The sequence below is a fragment of the Leptodactylus fuscus genome, chromosome 1 (assembly GCF_031893055.1).
Source record: "Leptodactylus fuscus isolate aLepFus1 chromosome 1, aLepFus1.hap2, whole genome shotgun sequence".
Classification (NCBI taxonomy): Eukaryota; Metazoa; Chordata; class Amphibia; order Anura; family Leptodactylidae; genus Leptodactylus; species Leptodactylus fuscus.
In genome coordinates this window covers 100,912,275-100,928,387 of record NC_134265.1, presented here as the reverse complement: position 1 = coordinate 100,928,387, position 16,113 = coordinate 100,912,275, and the positions used below count along the sequence as shown (strand labels likewise).

Genomic DNA, 16,113 nt, shown 5'->3' with positions numbered 1-16,113 from the left:
CATTTGTGATCTTACAGACTCACTGCATTCTTTAACTTAATACACTACAATGGGGGAGGGGTGCCAGTACTTGTTAGACCACAGGCACTTTGGCATAATATAGGATAACATGCTACAGGTTAGATTATCTACACAACAAGTCCCTGGGCAAACCTGCTGGTGAGGTATGATGTCTCCTGTGCCACTCCCAGACATCCCACACCTTGCACTGGTGTCTGGGCGCAGAATACTTTTACAAGTTTAGTAATAATGCTGTCTATAATGGTTTGTTAAATCTCAGTTTTATAAGAGTTTGTGCTGTAGTATTAATGAAAAAATGGAAAAACTGGGCATGGCTCATCTTATAAATTCAGTTATGATGTGTTGTAAGGAAAAATAATCATGTAATGAGTTATTAATCAATACATGACATTGGCTTAATGGTGGCTATTCTGATAGCCCTGGTGTCCTAGAGTCAAGTCTGACCAAGGCAACATCTTCATGGGGTTTGAGTGTCTTTTCCGTCTTCTTACCTCAATATACATAGCTTACTTAGCTTTTTTATGACATAGCTCCTGGTACATATATATATATATATATATATATATATATATATATATATCTATATAGTATGTGCTTTAGACTTATGATTTTAATTGGTGACAAGGACCAATGTGAGTGGACTGTCTATACAGTACGCAGAATATAAACTAGTAAAATATAAGGGGGATCAGTGCTCACACAGTAGCTGACCACAGAGCCGCCAATGCTTTTTTACTCAGCTATTTAAATGAAACTCTGTATCTTTTGAAAGCCAATTGTTGTGTTCCACACCATAGAACAGATTATTCATCTTCCTGTAATACACTGGAGATATCCTTTGAAGAGACTTCAGAGTTTGGAAAGTCATCCAAATCTCAGGTTTATGATCTGCAGACTTTGAAAGCAGATATAATATAACAATAGATAAAGAATTTAAAAGCCTATCCATGTCATGTGTTATCAGGTACAGTCCTCAAAGTGCACTGTGTCTATTGTATCCACTTCTCAATTTCCAAAAAGGAAAAATTGTCTTTAACCTCTTAAATACACAATAAACTCAATCAAGGTCACAAATGTCAGAAAAAAAGATAAAACAAACCTTGGATTCCTATTAATAAATATCAGACCTTGAGAACCAGAAATGGAATAACTAAAGCTCCAGCTAAAGAACAATATTATGTTTATTTTTTTTAATAAAATAGTAAAGCATGAAAAATAATTGTATGTTACAAATATATATATATTTATATATGTACAGTAAAAACAAGATGATGGTGCATATTTCACATAGCAAAGAGCAATACAACATACAAAGTTTCCCTTTGCGGTATCTAGTGCTTTTTGATCTATTCATGGCTAGAATTTGTGTCACAATAGAAAGAGTCAATAAGCCCTTTGAATTGATCCATCTCCCTTTTTAACCAAACAGTCCCAACGTGTATAACATTTGGCTTGATTTCCATTAAAAAGCCACAGGGTAGGACTAAAGGGACGGAGGCCTCAGTTCTTTTGTCAAGAAACCTCTTTTGTTGCCCTCTTTGCAGAAACATACACGTTTCTCTTTTTTAAGTAGTGGGAAAAAAATAAATATTGCACATTATTTCCCAGTGACAGAACTAAACACTATGGTTATGTCTTTAGAGGAACAATTTGCCTTTGAGGGCCAAGGAGGGCAAGAGGTCAATGTCTTAAGTAGTGAGTAAATCTATTCAACCAGTGGATCTGGCTTGTACAAAAATAAGAATTAATTTGTATTTTCAAGCATTTCAGTAGCTATTAGTAGAGTTCCCAGATACGTACAGGAAACTGCTTGTTTTCTCTGAGATTACTAGTCCAGTAAATTCAACACCACTCAGGATTTATAAGACAGAACCCTGGCCACAGGTATTAGTAATATCTTATAGAGTCCCTGCCCTGCCTGTCATCTCTCCACTGGATACAAGAACCACAAGTTTCCTTAAGGATTTACCTTGGCTTGCTGCATTGTGGTGATTAATATAACAAGTTTCTAGCTGGGGTGGCTAGTCTGTGCAGTATATAGGCAGGCAGCCCCTTCTCATACACAGGTGGGAGGCTGTAAGGCTGATTCATACTTTCCATGGTGAAGTTTTTGCGGATGCTGAGTCTTTTTGTAGATTCCTGTACTCGTGATAACGCTTGCAGGTTTTCGCCTGCTTCTTTTCTTTAACCTTTTGCTGAAAACATTCTGCCACGACTGTAAGGTTTTCGAAGTCCATATCCACATCCCACTGGTTATGCCCACTACCAGTAACATAAATATTTTTACCATAAAAATTTCTACAGCTGGAATAGAGTTTGTCATTGTACAATCCAGAGTTTTAGTCTGACTGTTCAGTTTACACTTATCTTGCGTGGCTAAGATTTTCCAGTAGTCCATGTTAAGTCGCTCATAGAAATAGCAAGCGATGACACAAGTGGCAGGGACTGTGTACAGGACAGAAAAGACCCCAATCCTGACCATGAGTTTCTCCAGTTTGTCAGTGTTTTCACCTCCAGTTTTCATGACTCTCCTAATATGGAAAAGTGCCACAAAGCCAGAGAGAATAAAAGAAGTGCCAATGATGAGGTAGCAGGCCAAGGGTATAAGCACAAAGCCCGTCAAGGCATTGACATCCATGCTGCCAACATAACAAACCCCTGTGAGCTCATCACCAGCTACTCTCCTCATTACCAGGATCATGATGGTCTTTACAGCTGGGATAGCCCAGGCAGCCAAATGGAAATAGCTACTGTTGGCCTCAATAGCTTCATGTCCCCATTTTTTCCCTGCAGCCAGGAACCAGGTCAGTGTCAGGATTACCCACCACAAAGAGCTGGCCATACCAAAGTAGTAGAGAATGAGGAATACTATGGTGCAGCCAGTGCTCTCTAGACCCTCCTGGATGACATAGAGCTGCCCGCTGTCTCTGTCACAAGCTATACTGTCCGCTCCAGCAAACAGGCGAATGATGTATCCTACTGAATACACACAGTAGCACATGGACAGGAATATGATAGGCCTCTCGGGATACTTGAAGCGCTGCGGATCTATCAGGAAGGTGAGTACAGTAAAAGCACTGGAGAAGAAGCACAGGATAGACCAAATAGCAATCCAGATGAAGGCAAACTTTTTGTCATCTTTGCTCCAGTAGACATCTACTCCAGAGGTGCATAGGGGGGCACAAGAAGCACTCTTCTCCACATGGTGGAACTTTCCTGAGTTCTCACAGGTTGCCCTGCTGGGTATATCCTTAGGCTGAGGCTCAAGGCCACTGCTGGGTCTCTGTGGTCTGAATATAGGAGGCAGCATACTGGATCCTCGGGGGGCCTCATCCGACCCATTGTTGGGAGCCTCCATACACAGGTAATTTGGGTCGTTCTTGTTTGGCAGTTTGCTACAATCCAGGGAGTCTGGCCACTTGAAGTTAAACTGCTCCATGATGGGGGAGCACTTGAGCCTTGCCTGCTCACACATCACTCTGCAGGCTGGGATGGGGGTGGACACCTGCTCGGTGCACATGGGGGCATACAGGGAGCACAGAAAGAACTTCAAGTGACTGTGACAGCCATACTCTACCAGAGGGGCAAACTCATGGAGCTGGATGGCTGCCTCCCTCTGGTTCTCATGTCCCATCAGATTGGGCATCCTGGTCATGTTGTAGCCAATGTCCTTGCACATAGGGATTTCTATGGCTTGACACCTGCCATCCCCAGTCCGGTCTGTGTCTATGGAGCTGATCCCTGAGCACAGGCATATTTCCAACAGCAAGAGCAGAGCAGATCGTGAGAGCTGAGCCGTGCTATCCATGCCTGGAGATCCTTCTGTATAGTCACAGGCTGGGATGATAGGCTTCTTAGAGCTGCATAACTCCTGTCTAGCTCCAGTCCTGGGATAGGAGGCGCTGCTGACAGCCAAGAGGTTCTGCAGAAGTTGCTGCCAGTGGTCAGTACGCCCCCAGCAGTGGCAGGGTCTCCTCCTCGCACATGTCCGTCTGCCTGGACTGCTCTGTCTTCTCGTCTGGTGTCACAACCAAGTGAATGTGCTCCACTTCCCTGCTCCTGCAGACACTCCTCCTCTCCTCCTCCTCCTCCTCCTCACTCTTCTTTCTGCAGCCCGAGCAGCTGTTTTGGGGGCTGTGTCCCAGGATGAAAAAAAACCTGTTGGAGATCCGCCTTGTATACGACATCTACTTTGCATGAGAAAGGTGAAGCTGACACGTTCATTACTTAGCAATGGGTCTTCAAGCAGGACCCCTGCACAGACAGAGCTGCACTCCCACACTTTCCCTGCTCCCCTCCCTCCATCCCTGGGGAACTTCTCCAAGTGTCTAGAAAGTAATCTCTGCTCTCAAGTGCAGGTAGGAAGTGAGGAAGGGGCAAGGGGGGCTTATTTGTAAACACTACACTTGGCTTTTCAACCTATTTCTCCTTTATATTTACAGTTGGACTCCACAGAGACTTCCAGTTTATTGCCCGTGCTATAAATCCTCATTCTTTGTAATTGACCCCTCACATCTTGAGCTAAAGCTTTTTGTTCTCCTTTTTCATATTTCAATCATTTTAGGGACAAAGAAGGGTTAATAATCTGCAATGTGTGGCACTGAAATAAAAATATTAGCAAAACATTAAGACATTTAATTCACAAAGAAGTGACCGACGTGTCAAACTGATGACTTGTGACTTGTATCAGCAGCGCCAATTTATTGATGCACATACAACATATTGAGAAATTTGTTACAGTAAAAGTCACAAGTATAATTTTTATTTTTGTATAACTGCCACGGTACGGAGACCAGACGGAAAAAAGCCCAAACAAGTGAAAAAGGTCATTATTATTAATTTTTACATCGGCTAAGGGCTCGTTCACATCTGCGCTTGGGGTCTCCGTTATGCAGGTTTCCGTTTCCTGCACAAAACTGGACAGAAGACGGAAACCTACAGGCATTTTTTCATCCCATTCATTTGAATGGGTTTGAAAAGTGTCCGGCTGTGAACGCCGGTGAGCGTTTTGTGCTCTCTGCGGCAAAACCGTTTTTTTTTAACTGGACACAAACTCGGACATGCAGGACTTTGTGTCCGGTTTAAAAAAACAAAACAAAACAGTTTCGTTGCAGAGAGCATAAAACGCTCACCGGCGCTCACGGCCGGAGACGGAAACCTGAGAACGGAGACCGCACACTGGTGTGAACCCAGCGTAACATTGCGCCACAAACTGTGGGCCAGGCAGGATCTAGATGGCACAAAGATTTACATTTTTAAAAAGTCACATTTTATAAATATGTTGAAGTTTTTTCAAAACACTAAGTCTTTTAAGGTGAATTCACATGCCGCAGATTTGTTTCAGAAAGTTATGCAGCTGTTCTGTTCACCTAAATCAGCGCCGCACCTCCCATGAGGCAACCTGAAGCGACCGCTTCAGGCGGCGCTATGCCAGGGCCTCGGGAGGGCGGCATTTTTGCTGACCTAAGCCAGTCTAGGACAAGCTGTCCTGGACTGGCTTAGCATCACCGTGTCTGTAGCCCGACACGGGAAGCGAGCGGTGTATTGGGGCGGCCCTGCTGGACGCAGCTTGCTCCGCTTGGCCACGCCCCTTTCTGCTCGACTCCGCCCCTTCCACTTGGCCCCACCCCTTTCTTGTGACCCAGGCTTCAGGCGGCAGAAAGCCCAGGTTCACCCCTGACCTAAATAGATTGCTTTTGCATGGTTTTCAGCACAACCCATTCTCGTGATTAGGTCAATTGCAAAACTGACTGCAACAAATTTGCTAAGTCATCCTTAGGCTAAATCCCCAGGGGGTGTCCCGCATCTGAAAAGCGCTGCAGGAAAAAAAAGCAGCGGCAACGCATTGTGGTTTTTCTTATAACACTTTAGACAGAAAGTTTTTATCTGCAGACTTCCTGTTACGATTATACCTATGGGGAAACCGCTGATGTTTCTGTAGGTATAATTGACATGCTGCGATTTCCAAAACCGCGCTGGTTTTCCTTGATGAAAATTCAGCAGCATGTCTGCCGTATGTAATCCCAGCCTCATTATGATATATAGAAACCTGTCCCCCGAATTTTACATCCTGTAGGGCCCGGCCTTATACTACCACAAAGAGCATCGTGATACGATTAGATAATATATTAAGGCTAGGTTCACACCAGCTGTGGATTCTATTTGGGGATTCTGTCCCCAAATCCACTTGAAAAATGTGGAATCCTGCAAGCAGGAATTTTTTCTCTGCATTTTTCTGACAGAAACCGAGCAGACCCAATTATAGTCTGTGGGGTATGATGATATGCGCGTATCACATTGAAAGCAATAGGGAAAAAAGCAGCCCATTCATTTCTATGGGGAGCGCACGTATGCCGGCTCCCATAGAAAGCAATGGGATCTGTTTTAACGCCGCTGATTCGGAACGTGTTACACGTTCAGAATCAGCGAGCATATACTCCGTGTGAAGGGGCCCTAACACCGCACCTAAGCCTGTGTCAAAGTTATCTGGCAAACCAGATTTCCATGCCTATTATCTCTGTATTGCATCATCAGTTTGGAGCCACAAAAGTATATTTCTGTTCCTACAAAGGCCCCTACATAGCAGTGTTATTGGCATTGGTGGAATTTTGCACTTGACAGACTCCTTTACTAGAGATGAGCGAACACTGTTCGGAACAGCCGTTCCGAACAGCACGCTCCCATAGAAATGAATGGACGTAGCCGGCACGCGGGGGGTTAAGCAACCGGCCGCCGGCAAAGTGTACGTGCTAGCTGCTTCCATTCATTTCTATGGGAGCGTGCTGTTCGGAACGGCTGATCCGAACAGTGTTCGCTCATCTCTATCCTTTACCATTGCTACCATGATAAATCTGCCCATCTGGTTGACATTTTCTATCAAGTTATGCAAATTGTATTTAGATGTTTTTTATATTTGTTTTAGAAACAGTCGAAGGGGTTGTAATCATGGACAGCATTTGTCATGGAGGAGAAATAGATGTAAATATATAGTGGAACATAACTATGCAAATGTACTATTTAGAAGGTAGGTAGAAGCTGTGATGGTAGCAGCCATATATAAAGTTTATGTGAAATGCTAAATCGGTTTCTGAAGAGAGTAGAAAACTCACCTATCCTTCACTGTTCCAGCACTTGTGCTCCAGTTCCCACCAGTCCTGCAGCAATAACATTGAGTACCATCGCTCACATGATTATTCATAGTAACGGCATATTTGAGCATGAGACTACTAATGCCCGTGATTGACTACAGCATTCATATGAAATATGTAATTAATGTCATTGCTATAAGTCAGAAGTGTTGCTATTGCGGGTGCAAAGGTTGCAATTGGTACCAGTCCATGGACTCTGAGGGTATCCCAAGGGCCCCTCTGCTACATAAAAATTCTAAAACTATTCTATATGGCTCACGGTTTGTATGTGTGTGGGGGTCCTATTACAGATTTTGCACTGGGGCCCATGAGCTTCAAGTTATGTCTTTGCTGCAATCCCAAAAGAAACCATAGTGGCAGAGACAGAAGCAGCGTCTGTGGAGAAGCTGGGTGGTTAAAGAAGTGAGTTTACATTATTTTGTTACTTTATTCCATTTACTTATATTTTTAAATATACCGCCCCCCCCTTCCTTATTTAATGTATAAACACCGGCAGCTGCGTTACTTTTCCTTGTGTGGGGTCATTCCTGGACAAACATGGATACTTATTGCGTATTTATTGGGTGGATACCTATTGTACAATAGTTTTTTACATTATAAGTTTAATTGTTTTATATACGCAAGTATGTTTTAATTATAGGACACATGCGATGTATATGACCCGCTGATTAAAATAAAGGATAAAATAAGAATGTTGTTCATTTATTTGGTCATTGCTCTTTGTCTGTTGACATTCCAGAAATCTATTCAGTAAGAATAAAGTGTTGCACTGGAGCCAGCAGGGCACATTCTGGGATAGGGGTTTAATTGCCCTGCTGACCCAGTCTCTGAAGGTGGCATCATCTATCACGTATCATCTATAGAAACCTCACAGTTGCAGTTTCTCAGCCCCACAGAGCTCATTGAATAACATGCCACATTATTATACAGGAGTGCAGGGGACAGACTGATCAACTGACAAAAGCTTGTCTGCTGCAGACTCCTCCTGCAGATCCCCCTCAAGTAGGAAAGCTGGAGATTGTCCTGATAATGGCAGTGTCATAGATGATGCAATGGCTGGACAAACATTGCAGTCTACTGAGCTTCTGTTTGCATGTGAAGCAGGGGAGATGCTGAAAATATTTATCTAGATTGTAATATAGATCCTGCCCCTGCCACAGAGAAGTCACATTGACAGACACTTATCAGTAACATCACGGAGACATCACTGTTCAAAGCCTCTCATTTGTAATGGCACTCGATTATCTCAATTATCTCTCCATCTAACACAGGTCACTTTGATTCAGAGGACATGGACCCACTTAAAAAGCTCCTCCAAGATAATATACACATTAAAGGAAGAATTCTTCAGCTATTACTTACTGAAGACTGATAAAACATCAGCTTTCTGCTACTCCTGCACCCTCTATGGGTACATCCCATCCCAAACAGTGAACTAAGCAGGATAGTTAAGGAAAGCAAAATGTAGTAAGTAATCAGTGGCGTAACTTTCGCCGTAGCAGCAGAGGCAGCTGCCACATGGCCCAGGACATTAGGGGGCCTGGTGACAGCCACTACCGCTGCTATCATTATACTCAGGGGTCTTTTCGGACTCCCGAGTATAATGATTGGCAGCCCGGGAGAGGTAAGAAACATAAAAAACACTGTTACGTACCTCTCCACGATCCGGGCAGGCTTCGGCCTAGTCATCTGACATCTCATGACCCTGGCCTGCGTCCCGGGTCATGTGACGTCTGACGTCATTGAAGATGGACTACTTCGGAGGCCTACAGCATAGGAGCCAGGAGATAGGTGAGTAACAGAGGGTTTTTTTTAATAATTTTCTTCCCCTGGGTATCCGATTATTATACTCTGGGGTCTGAAAAGACCCCAGAGTATAATAATTGTTTATGGGTGTCCACAGTGGGACAAAATACTGTGTGCAGGGACCACTATGGGGGATAATACTATGTGCAGAGGCCACTATGAGGGATAATATTGTGTGCAGGGGCCACTATGGGGTACAATACTGTGTGCATGGCCACTATGGGGGATAATACTGTGTGCAGGGGCCACTATGGGGGATAATACTGTGTGCAGGGGCCACTATGGGGGTTAATACTGTGTTCAGGGGTCACTATGGGGGATAATACTGTGTTCATGGGCCACTATGGGGGATAATACTGTGTGGAGGGGCCACTGAGGGACATAATACTGTGTGGAGGGGCCACTGAGGGACATAATACTGTGTGCAGGGGCCACTAACGGACATAATACTGTGTGCAGGGGTCACTATGGGGTATAATACTGTGTGCAGGGTCCACTATGGGGCATAATAGAGTGCACAGGAATGTGTAGGAGGGGTTTGGTCGAGGTTTTTGGAGTCGGTGGGGGGGTGTCAAAAGTTCGCCACGGGGCCCCGCCATTCCTAGTTACGCCACTGTATGTAATGTATGTTTGTATGTTCTCCCCGTATTTGCATGAGTTTTCTTTGGGGACTCTGGTTTCTTCCCACACTCCAAAGACATACTGATAGGAAATATAGATTCGGATATATATATATATATATATTTTTTTTTCCAGGATATGTAATGTAAAGCACAACTAATCCCCTAGAATACTGGAGGACGCTGCTCTGCTCTCCTGGATGACATCTCTGGATGAGCCTGTCCACCGTAAGGGTAAAACCACGGTTGTTGCTGTGCAGAGTTGATTTGGTTTGATAAAATATCATAGAGTATCTGCACAGTGAGGAAACCTGCAGAATAGTCAGAGGCACATGGAACCCGAATTGGGGAGAGTGTAAAGGTGTATGGAATCTGGTAAGCAGACAGTGGTAAGCTGCCATAATAGCACTGCTATGTTGACCAGATGGCTGTAGACCCATAGTGAGCGCTAGTTACTTTATCAGGTTGCTATTTTATTGACCATTCAAAAAGTTGTTCTGGTATTTCCAAGTTTCAATAAAGAACCTTTCCAAAGCTTACTAAGTTTTTGTTACTGTATCCATCACTTGCACATTTGTAGACACACATGCATACAGTTCTTTGCCAGCATACTTCGCCTGCGAACAATCTGAATACTAACAATTCATTTTCAGTTCTCTGCTTGCTGTCAGTAAAATGGCCTATTCAGAACTTATGCAGAGACAATACTTCTTACATCTAAGGGTTTGCTACAGTTGTATCCAGTCTAGGCCCTTATGCCCTTGTTGTTGGCACTTTAATACATTATATCTGTGATAATAAAACATATCCAAAGATTTAGAAATATAACAGGAAGCTTCTGTATCACAATGCAAACTCTGGAATAGAGACCCTAACTTGCCATGGATCATTTATAGTACAGTTGTTTGCTTATGTGGCAAAAGCCCTTTGGGTTTCCTCAAGGACCGGGGTCTAGGTGCCAAGGCAACCTTGCACTCCAATAGCTTTGCTCCTGCTTGGAGTCCCAGTTTAGTATCCAAGCAACTTCCTAGACTCTCTAGAATAAGGATAACACTCTGCTGATTAGATGACTGTGATTTTTTAACAATGTTATTCCTATTCCCTGACAGACAGCAGCGATCCTGTAAAAGTTGAGGAAATGAAGTTGTCACTCTCTTCAATAGGCTGTGACTGGAGTTGTAGGTCAGTCCCAGTGGTGAACCTAGCCTCTCTGCTGCCTGAGGCGGACATTCGAAAGATGCCCCCCCCCCCCCGTCCGGGGGGTGGGGGGGGGATGGGTGATGTTCATCTTTTGATTGTCAGCCAAAGACAGCAGGGGGGGGAACATTACAATAAATACAATGCAGTAATACTCACAGGAGACGTCTCCCACATTTCCAGTCTCTTGCCTAAGGACCGCCATGACCACTTCTTTCAGCTGTGACTTGACTCTGTAAAGCTTGAAACATAGACATCTTTGACTCCTCAATTCTCCCACAGCGGCCCCTGCAGCCTATATTATGCCCCATAGTGGCACAATAGAGGTTGCAGCGGGGCTGCTGTGGAGCATAATAGAGGTTACAGGGGCCACAGTGGAACCTTCAAGCTCTATTATGCCCCACAGTTGCACACCCATGAACTATTATTATACTCAGGGGTCTTTTCAGACCCCCGAGTATAATAATCGGAGCTCCAAGGGAGATGAGGGAACATAATAAACACTGTTACTCACCTCTCCGGGACCCGATGTTAAAGAGAACCTTTCATGGGTTTGGGCACAGGCAGTTCTATATACTGCTGGAAAGCTGACAGTGTGCTGAATTCAGCGCACTGTCGGCTTTCCCGATCTGTGCCCCGGGTGAAGAGCTATTGGTGCCGGTACCGTAACTCTTCACAGTCAGAAGGGTGTTCCTGACAGTCTGTCAGGAACGTCCTTCTTCCCAGCAGCGCCTATAGTGCTGTGCTGTGTGAGCCCCCTCCCTCTGCTCACAGTACTCGTCCATAGAAGAGCACTATCAGGAGGGGAGGGGGACGTTCCTCCCCGCTCACACAGTACAGCAATATAGGCGCTGCTGGGAAGAAGGACATTCCTGATAGACTGTCAGGAACGCCCTTCTGACTGTGAAGAGCTACGGTACCAGCACCAATAGCTCTTCACCCGGGGCACAGATCGGGAAAGCCGTCAGTGCACTGAATTCAGCGCACTGACAGCTTTCCAGCGGTATATAAACCTGCCTGTGCCCAAACCCATGAAAGGTCCTCTTTAATGCTGGCAGGCTTCAGGCCTATATGGTAATGCCCAGACATCACGTGGTCTGGGATATTACCATATAGGCCCGAAGCCTGCCCTAGCAGTACCATACAGGCCAAAGCCTGTGTTAGCAGTAACAGGCTATTACTACTAGCACAGGCTTCGGGCCTATATGGTACTGCTAGGGCAGGCTTTGGGCCTATATGGTAATATCCCAGACCACGTGACGTCTGGGCATTACCATATAGGCCCGAAGCCTGCTAGGAGTAACATCGGATCCCGGAGAGGTAAGTAACATTGTTTATTATGTTCCCTCACCTCCCCTGGGGCTCCGATTATTATACTCGGAGGTCTGAAAAGACCCCCGGGTATAATAATGGCGGTAGTGGGATCGCGGCCTGCCCGGGCTTACTCACTGCCGGCCTCCACGGCCTATAGTACAAGGGGAAGCGGGGGCGGCAGTGAGCAGGTCTGGGGAGGTAGGTAAATAGGCCGCTACCTGCTGGAGATACTCCAGCAGGTAGCGGTCTATTATAAAACAAAAAAAGAAGTTTTATACTTACCGATCTTGTTGTTGCTCCCGCCGCCTCCGCGATCCTCTTCTCCTGCAGGCTGACGTCTGCGTAGGCGGCGTCACTAGGCTGCCTACGCACGCTGATACGTACTCAGACGTCTAGGTATCAGCGAGCGTCATCACGTGTGACGCCGCCCACGCAGACGTCTGAACCAGCGCAGAGAGAAGCAGCGCTCCTGCGCTGGTTCGAAGTAAAAAAAAAAAAAAGTCGCCCGTGCGCCACCCCCCTCCCGTGTGCCGCCCGAAGCGACCGCCTCAGGTTGCTTCATTAGAGGTGCGGCCCTGGTCAGTCCTATTCATTTGCTGCAATAATAGGCGCAGCCTTTGCACAAGAATAGCGCTGTTTTAAATCAGTATTTCTAAATTCAGACAACCCTTAGTACATTAGAAAGTTGCCTAACTTTCTAGAATATTGTAAAAATTGGGTGTAATTGAAACAGGCTAGTAGCCATGCTGTTGGCAGCGCCTTGATCCACTGCTATGTGCAGTAACGGCATACTGGATGAGATTTCTTCAAATGGAACCTGTACTGCGTGTTCTTAACTTCAGCATGACTGTCATTGCCATTGGTTATAGAATTGGTTTTCAACTTTGTAATAATACAATTCCTGTAGGCATGCTGCAGCAAAAAACACCTGATTTAGGCTGCTTTCACATGGCCATTGTTTGGTCAGTGATTTTCATCACCTACAGCCAGGCTATCAGATACCATTGCATATGTTCAGACCCTGTAGATATGGACAAACACCTGGGGGACCTCAAAAATACATTCTTGAGGCAGGGATACCATCCAAGAACAGTTGAAAACCAAATAGCCAGGGCCACCAGAATCCCAAGATCGGATTTATTAAAATACAATACCAAACAGGAAAACAATCGGGTGCCCCTGGTCGTCACATATAACCCACACCTGGAGATGCCGAGAGAAATTACACGTAAATTACATCCACTACTGCAAAAAGACAACCATCTAAAATCCATATTTCCAGACCCCCCTCTCCTGTGCTATAGACAGCCACCAAACCTCAGGAATATGATTATTAGCAGCTCACTGTCACCTCCAACTAACACAGGAACATTTCCATGCGGACAGAAAAGGTGCAAGACCTGCCTGCACATACTAACCACGGATAAAATAAAGATCCCGAACTCTGATCAACACTACAAGATCCCAGGTACCTTCACCTGCAGCACACCTAATGTGGTGTATTTAATATTATGTACCAAGTGTCCTGGGGGGCCTGTATGTAGGGGAGACAGACCAGACACTTGGGATGAAGATGAACTCACACCGTCACACAATTACAGAGCAGAGAATGGAACTCCCTGTGCCAAAACACTTCTGCAATCAAGATCATAATATCATCAAGGATATGAAGATCCTGATACCAAGAGGAAATTTTAAAAGAAAAAAAGATCTCTCAATATGTCATCATTTTTTGTTAGTCATTATAAAAAGGTATCAACTACTGAGGCCTCGCCATTAGAGATGAGCGAACAGTGTTCTATCGAACACATGTTCAATCGGATATCAGGGTGTTCGCCATGTTCGAATCGAATCGAACACCACGTGGTAAAGTGCGCCAAAATTCGATTCCCCTCCCACCTTCCCTGGCGCCTTTTTTGCACCAATAACAGCGCAGGGGAGGTGGGACAGGAACTACGACACTGGGGGCATTGAAAAAAATTGGAAAAAGTCATTGGCTGCCGAAATCAGGTGACCTCCATTTTAGACGAATAGTGGATTTCAAATCCGGGTCATATGAGAATGTGAACTTTGTGACTATGAGACAGGGATAGCTGTACAGGCAGGGATAGCTAGGGATAACCTTTATTTAGGGGGGAATGTTATTAAAAATAACTTTTTGGGGCTCTATCGGGTGTGTAATTGTGATTTTTGTGAGATAAACTTTTTCCCATAGGGATGCATTGGCCAGCGCTGATTGGCCGAATTCCGTACTCTGGCCAATCAGTGCTGGCCAATGCATTCTATTAGCTTGATGAAGCAGAGTGTGCACAAGGGTTCAAGCGCACCCTCGGCTCTGATGTAGCAGAGCCGAGGCTGCACAAGGGTTCAAGCGCACCCTCGGCTCTGATGTAGGAGAGCCGAGGGTGCACTTGAACCCTTGTGCACCCTCAGCTCTGCTACATCAGAGCCGAGGGTGCGCTTGAACCCTTGTGCACACTCTGCTTCATCAAGCTAATAGAATGCATTGGCCAGCGCTGATTGGCCAATGTATTCTATTAGCCTGATGAAGTAGAGCTGAATGTGTGTGCTAAGCACACACATTCAGCTCTACTTCATCGGGCTAATAGAATGCATTGGCCAGCGCTGATTGGCCAGAGTACGGAACTCGACCAATCAGCGCTGGCTCTGCTGGAGGAGGCGGAGTCTAAGATCGCTCCACACCAGTCTCCATTCAGGTCCGACCTTGCACTCCGCCTCCTCCGGCAGAGCCAGCGCTGATTGGCCGAAGGCTGGCCAATGCATTCCTATGCGAATGCAGAGACTTAGCAGTGCTGAGTCAGTTTTGCTCAACTACACATCTGATGCACACTCGGCACTGCTACATCAGATGTAGCAATCTGATGTAGCAGAGCCGAGGGTGCACTAGAACCCCTGTGCAAACTCAGTTCACGCTAATAGAATGCATTGGCCAGCGCTGATTGGCCAATGCATTCTATTAGCCCGATGAAGTAGAGCTGAATGTGTGTGCTAAGCACACACATTCAGCACTGCTTCATCACGCCAATACAATGCATTAGCCAGTGCTGATTGGCCAGAGTACGGAATTCGGCCAATCAGCGCTGGCTCTGCTGGAGGAGGCGGAGTCTAAGGTCGGACCTGAATGGAGACTGGTGTGGAGCGATCTTAGACTCCGCCTCCTCCAGCAGAGCCAGCGCTGATTGGTCGAGTTCCGTACTCTGGCCAATCAGCGCTGGCCAATGCATTCTATTAGCCCGATGAAGTAGAGCTGAATGTGTGTGCTTAGCACACACATTCAGCTCTACTTCATCAGGCTAATAGAATACATTGGCCAATCAGCGCTGGCCAATGCATTCTATTAGCTTGATGAAGCAGAGTGTGCACAAGGGTTCAAGCGCACCCTCGGCTCTGATGTAGCAGAGCTGAGGGTGCACAAGGGTTCAAGTGCACCCTCGGCTCTCCTACATCAGAGCCGAGGGTGCGCTTGAACCCTTGTGCAGCCTCGGCTCTGCTACATCAGAGCCGAGGGTGCGCTTGAACCCTTGTGCACACTCTGCTTCATCAAGCTAATAGAATGCATTGGCCAGCACTGATTGGCCAGAGTACGGAATTCGGCCAATCAGCGCTGGCCAATGCATTCTATTAGCCCGATGAAGTAGAGCTGAATGTGTGTGCTAAGCACACACATTCAGCACTGCTTCATCACGCCAATACAATGCATTAGCCAGTGCTGATTGGCCAGAGTACGGAATTCGGCCAATCAGCGCTGGCTCTGCTGGAGGAGGCGGAGTCTAAGGTCGGACCTGAATGGAGACTGGTGTGGAGCGATCTTAGACTCCGCCTCCTCCAGCAGAGCCAGCGCTGATTGGCCGAATTCCGTACTCTGGCCAATCAGCGCTGGCCAATGCATTCTATTAGCCCGATGAAGTAGAGCTGAATGTGTGTGCTAAGCACACACATTCAGCACTGCTTCATCACGCCAATACAATGCATTAGCCAGTGCTGAT

General features: G+C 45.8%; 1 protein-coding gene across 1 annotated transcript; it reads right to left on the bottom strand.

The window, feature by feature from the left end:
• Positions 1 to 1,300: 1,300 nt before the first annotated feature.
• FZD10 (frizzled class receptor 10) lies at positions 1,301 to 4,036 on the bottom strand. The gene has a single exon (XM_075262479.1). It carries the CDS (start codon positions 3,827 to 3,829, stop codon positions 2,078 to 2,080), a length of 1,752 nt encoding a protein of 583 aa, XP_075118580.1. The 5' UTR covers positions 3,830 to 4,036; the 3' UTR covers positions 1,301 to 2,077.
• Positions 4,037 to 16,113: the final 12,077 nt, after the last annotated feature.

Bases quoted from the DNA above. Each gene is read 5' to 3' on its own strand.
- FZD10 (XM_075262479.1), bottom strand. From the start codon at position 3,829: ATGGATAGCACGGCTCAGCTCTCACGATCTGCTCTGCTCTTGCTGTTG.